This window comes from Cariama cristata, unplaced genomic scaffold (assembly GCF_000690535.1).
Source record: "Cariama cristata isolate BGI_N322 unplaced genomic scaffold, ASM69053v1 scaffold6515, whole genome shotgun sequence".
Lineage (NCBI taxonomy): Eukaryota > Metazoa > Chordata > Aves > Cariamiformes > Cariamidae > Cariama > Cariama cristata.
In genome coordinates this window covers 8,793-15,029 of record NW_009619151.1, presented here as the reverse complement: position 1 = coordinate 15,029, position 6,237 = coordinate 8,793, and the positions used below count along the sequence as shown (strand labels likewise).

The following is a 6,237-nucleotide window of genomic DNA, read 5'->3' as shown; positions in this document are numbered from 1 at the left end:
CCCTTCACTAGCTTTGTCGCTTTTCTGTGGACACACTCCAGCAGCTCAATGTCCTTCTTGTAGTGAGGGACCCAAAACTGAACACAGTATTCAAGGTATGGTCTCACCAGTGTGGAGTAAAAACGGATGATCACTTCCCTAGTCCTGCTGGCCACACTGTTTCTGATACAGGCCAGGATGCTGTTGGCCTTCTTGGCCACCTAGACACACTGCCGGCTCATGTTCAGCCGGCTGTCGACGAACATCCCCAGGTTTTTCTCTGCCGGGCAGCTTTCCAGCCACTCGTCCCCAAGTCTGTAGTGTTGCATGGGGTTGTTGTGATCAAAGTGCAGGACCCGGCATTTGATCTTGTTGAATCTCATACAGTTGGTCTCGGCTCATCGATCAGGCCTGTCCAGATCCCTCCCTGTCTACTATGTAACCCTCAACAGACCATTCTTCCAAATATTTATTCAGTCTCCCTTTGAATTAAAGTGAAGTTCTTGCATCACAATGTTGTTTGGAAAGGAGTTCTGTGGCTCCAGCTATCCTCTTGTTATGCTTTAAGACCAAATGACACTGTGGGTCTAAATGGTTTTGGATACCAGCGTAGTTTCATCACAGATATATGCAATGTTATGAATGACCCAACTTAGCTGATTTTGTCAAGAGATGGCACAGAGAGAAAGAGAAGCCAAGCGAGTTTTTAATGCAGCTTCCTCATTCTGTGGGAGAGAGAAAATGAGATTCTAGGGAGAGGTTGAGCAGGATAGTGTGGTAAGTCCTGCCATGCTGTATATTATGTTGCTACAAGGACATGGGATTTTCCTGGAGAGATAGTTGTGGATGCCAGTGGTTTTTTCCCTGTGAAGTCTATCAGGTACTCCTGGATAAACCAGACATTCCTAAGTGTCCTTAGTAATAAGACTGGGTAGGGAATACCATATTGGTGGTTTGTCCATTCAAATTGTATCAGTGGTCTCTGGTATGCTGTTACAGTTACCGGCTTTCACAATTTGTTTGTCCCAGCAATTTCTGAAGTTTTCCATTCCTTTGTGATTAACATCTTGTTTGAATATTTTGGCTATGCATTTTCTTGAGCACACTAAGCTATTTTACCATTTGGGAGATGTGGTTAATCGTATTTTACCTACTTCTACTAAGGCAAAATTCAGTTATACTTCACATGCTAATGCTGTCAGTTACACAAACTAGACCTATCTCATTTTAACAGATAAACTTTTGTAAAAAGATTGCCTTATTTCATTTGTTTTGAACTTGGTTCCAAATAGCTTCATTTAACTGTAGTCTCTTTGAAAGGTTGTGGAAATGAGGGGAAGTCTGAAAAGTCTCCAAAATGTAAAATTCCATCCATCTTTAAAATGGGTAAGAACTACAGGTTGGTCCATTGAACTTTAAATTTATGTTTGAATTCCTGTTGTTATTTCTAAATGGAAAACAATGTTTATAGGAGAGAGAAAAATTACAGAAGAGTAAAAAACTTTGATAGACATTCTCCAGAATTCTTAAACAATGCCACCTCTAGTTTTTCTTTGGTAGAAAATACACTTTATATTAAGGAAAAAAAATCAGTTGGGGAACAATTGCAATTGACAATTTACTAATTACATTCAAAGCTTTGCAATTTAGATTGTTTCAAGTGAAAAGTAAAAGTGTTTCGTATTAGCTTTCCATCTCTCACTGCTTTTTCATATAAGCAGAGTACTTAGTCCAGCAAAGAATGTCTTGTTTTGATTTGTGTTTTTTTTTTTTTTTTTTTTTTTTTTTTTTTTAAATACAATTTTTTTTTGTTGTGTTTTTTTTTTTTTTTTTTTTAAATGAAGTTTCCTGTTGCTGAGTTCTTTGACTACCTGTGCTGTGCCTTGGGGTTATTCAGGGGAATACCATCAGAGGTGTAACAACCTCTCTAGAAGGAAGAATAAACATGACCAGAAAACAAAGGAAACTAAGTGATGTCAGTTTTTGTAGTGACACATCCAATACATCAGATGACATCTTAGTTATGAATTGTCTTCCCTCTGTAATGCATTCCATACTCCTGGTCCTTCAGCTGTTTACAAGGGAAACTGCATTAGAATACAGTTACTTCTGTGTATGTTTTCGCAGTTTTTCTTTTGAAGGAGGCTATGCTGTACATAACATTGATATACATACTCACAAGTGATTGATAGTATATATACTATGATATCTCACCATTCCTGGAAGCAATTTTGTGACTACATAGGTCCAATGACATTTAGATGATGACATTAAGATGATATTGCTTAGAAAATAAAATCTGTATTACAAGTACTTATGAGATAGATACATCTACATAGATGTCTATATTTAGATTTCTTAAACATGAACTAATTCCTGCATTTTTAATGTTTAGATGTGTAAACTGCAGGAGATTTTTTTAAAAAGGAAAAAAATAATTCTCAGAATGTCTCTCTTTATTCAAAATAAAACTGCAGAATTCCCAAACATTTCAGCAAATACAGTTCCTACCTAGTTTTGTCTTCCTAATATGTTTTAGAGAAAGAACACTTGTTATTCTGTACAAAGCAATACAGGTCTATTTTCTGTTATGGTCTTTATTCCCCTGATCTCATTTCAGACTCTTCTTCTACTATGTACAATTATACATATAAATTAGCTTCTGGAGATAATTATTGAAGATAGTTAGTGATAATAAGCTTCCTCTCCCCTTTCATTTCTTTAATTGGCATCAGACTTTATTAGTTCAGGCCTTTTTGTACAAGGGAAGTTTTCCCAGAAAAAGACACTGAGTGCTAATCTACAAGGGGACAACCCTTCAGGTAGATTAGAAAAAATATATCTGATGCAGTGCTCGTTACAAGAGTTTGAAGGCTACATATATACCTGGAAATCCTGAATTGGTAAGCAACTCAATGCTTTCTTACAGTAAAAGATTAATAAATCAGGAAATCATGTATCCATAATGGTATAAATTATTGAGTTGAATGCTTCAAAAAGCAATTCTTCTTGATTGTCTCATCCCATCCCATCCCATCCCATCCCATCCCATATTTTCATCATGTAAACTGCCAGATGTATAATGGGGGAATACACCTATCAGTCAAAAATAATAGCAAAATGCATAAAGTCTTTCCATTAAATTTTCCCTCTTAATAAAAAAGCAAGTTTTTCTTTCCTTGCCATTCCTTGTCTTGATTTTTATATTTTGTAAGTGTGCCTTGTAAATATAAAACTACACAGTGTGTTTTGTAAATACAAAAATACCCACTGATGTGTATCACATCAATGTCTATTCTTTTTGCAAATGACTTTTCAAATTGGAGATGTACAGTTCATTTTATTAAGTTCATTAGGAAGACAGGAGTAGTAAAGACAAGATAGAAGGAGCACTGTAGGGGCTGAATGTGAGGGTAGATATCTCGTGATCTCTTGTGCTGTTTTTACTCTTCATTGAGTTTTAGACAGTCGCTGCTCTTCTCTATGGGGAATATTTTTTTGCTCAGGATCTTTGTAACATGGAACTTGCCCAGGACTTTTTCCGTTGAAAGGGTGTTTTTTCTCCTTTTGGATGAACAAAAGGTATTAAAAAAGTATCCTGCTGCCCTTTACTGGAAGTCTTCTGTTTTCATATTTGGAGAAAGAAACCGCAAAAACTTTGTTGCTTGTCTCCAGACAAATTTGTCATTCAATTTACTCAAAGGACCACACATGTTCAGGTATGTGATGAAAGAAAATAGCTAAAGAGTATATTACTGTTCTGAATAGATCAATGCATCCTTTGTACAGAGAAGTTTTTCTCTCATGCATATACAAATGTGCATATATTAATGAGCAGTAAAATCTAAAAGTAAGTAGATTGGAATAAGGTATGTTTATGTGTTCATTATGTGCTATCATTTCCCTTAAAAGTATTAAGAGTAAACCTCATCTCCTCCATCTGAAATCATTTACGATACAGACAACTCCTTCGAGGTCAGTCAAGTATTACTAAAATACTGAAGAGAAATAGGCATTTCTGGAGTGCAAATATGTGATGTGTTTTGGAAGGAGATATATCTAAAGACAATATTAATTATACTCTAGGCTACTGATGCTCAATTAATGCCTTAAGCAGATATCCATTGATTATAAAAGGAATCTAGAGCAAAACAATCAACAGAAACATGCAATATCTACTTCAAGTTATTGAAGTTAAACCATCAACTAGATAGATATCCAAATGAGAGCTAAGTGCAAATTTAACACGAGAAAGAATTATTGTTCTCTTTCAAAGGCAGGTGTTTAATACAGACTAGGTGAATCACCCACTGGAGAAGCCGGCCTTTAGATTTACTAAAAATTTCTTGCTTAAACATAAACTCCTAAAATCTGTAGCTAAAAAAGTTATCTCTATAGCAGTCTCTTCTGATAAACCTCACTGCTGTCACTGAAAAATAGAGGTGGATAATTTCCTAACAGGAAATGAAGAAAGTCCAACATTTTCAAAATTGTATGTTACATGTATGGTTTTGGGTTTTTTTATCTATATACTACCTGAACTTTTGTGGTGCTGTTTTCAGCAGTGTGAGTATCAGCAGCCAGAGACTCTGTGTTCTTCCCTACTCCATCCTACAGGAAAATAGTGTGCATTACAGAAGTCTTCTGGAGCGTTTTTTACTAAGTTTTGGTTGTTTTCCCAGTGTTGCTATTGAAAGCAAGCTAACAAATTGTTGGAAACAAAGATATGTGTCCCTCTCAATTTCTTTCTTTCATGTAAGAAATGTTGGTTCTACTTTGTAAAAAGTTTCCACAGGAAACAGTTTATTAAGTGCCCTAATTCTTCACACAAACTTCCTTCTGTGGAACTCTTACGTTTGCTTTTTCTTCTTCTTTGACACCTGCAGGAGTAGCTGTGGGCACCCAGTGTAGAATGAAGAACCAAACTTCTACCGATGAGTTCATTCTTCTGGGATTTTCCTATCGACCACCGGTCCAGACCTTAATTTACCTGGTCTTTCTGGTCACCTACATGGTAACAATCACTGAGAATGCAATCATCATCTTTGTGGTGAAAAGGAACTATCACCTGCAAAAGCCCATGTATTATTTCCTGGGGAACTTGTCCTTCCTGGAGATTTGATACATCTCAGTAACATTGCCTAGGTTTTTGTTTGGGTTCCGGTCACAGAGCATGACCATCTCATTCTCCAGCTGCATGACCCAGTTATACTTCTTTATCTCCCTTATGTGCACTGAATGTGTCCCTTGGTTGTAATGGCCTATGACTGCTATCTGGCTATCTGCCATCCTCTGAGCTACCAAGCCGTCATGACCCACAAGTTGTGCTTTCAGCTGTCGATTCTTTCATGGGCAGGAGGTTTTTCCATTTCCTTTGTCAAGGTGTCTTTTATTTCACACCTCAAATTTTGTGGTCCACAAGTCATAAACCACTTCTTTTGTGACATCTCTCCAGTCCTGAACCTTTCCTGCACTGACATGTCCCTTGCAGAGACACTGGACTTTGTATTAGCCTTAGTGATCCTGCTGATACCTCTCTTGATCATTGTTTTCTCTTACTGCTGTATCTTGTCAACTATCTTGTGTATGCCTTCAGCCCAGGGAAGGAGAAAAGTCTTTTCCACTTGTATCTCCCATTTCACTGTAGTGATTATCTTTTTCTCAACCACTCTCTTCATGTATGCCAGGCCCAGGAGGATCCATCCATTCAACCTCAACAAAATAGTGTCAGTCTTTTATGCTGTATTCACTCCAGCACTCAACCCTGTAATCTACTGTCTGAGAAACAAGGAGGTGAAAGAGATTCTGAGAAAGACTATAAGGACAAGCTGCTCTGCAGACTGATAAGTTCCTAGGCTAAGGATACAGAGGAGCATGGACAGTAGTGAGAAGTTTCCTTCTTAAAATGTAGTTGAGTAAGACCACTACAGTTTGTTCATTGCTGACTCCGTCATCACTGTCTCGCTGCACTGAAGTCTGGCAAGGAAAAAATCATATCATTGTTTCTATATGGAAATGTCTCCTTTCTGTTCATGAGGGTGCTTTGATGACTGAACTACACCTGGCTATAAATTATTCTGCTACAACAATAATATAATAAGTCATACTAGAACCTTGGCTGATAGATAATTTCCTTTTGAAAATCCTAAAACCTAGATTCACAATTTTCAAAAGCATGTAGGAACCTTGGATATAACTGAAAATCAGTTGCCAAATCCCTACAGACACAGATAAAGAGAGCTAAAACACCTGCAAAAA

General features: G+C 37.1%; 1 protein-coding gene across 1 annotated transcript; it reads left to right on the top strand.

Annotated features, from left to right (window-relative positions):
* Positions 1-4,891: 4,891 nt before the first annotated feature.
* Positions 4,892-5,823, top strand: LOC104162409 (olfactory receptor 6B1-like). Its single transcript, XM_009701124.1, is given in 2 exon segments — positions 4,892-5,222; positions 5,225-5,823. Coding segments are annotated over 2 exon segments (930 nt in total).
* Positions 5,824-6,237: the final 414 nt, after the last annotated feature.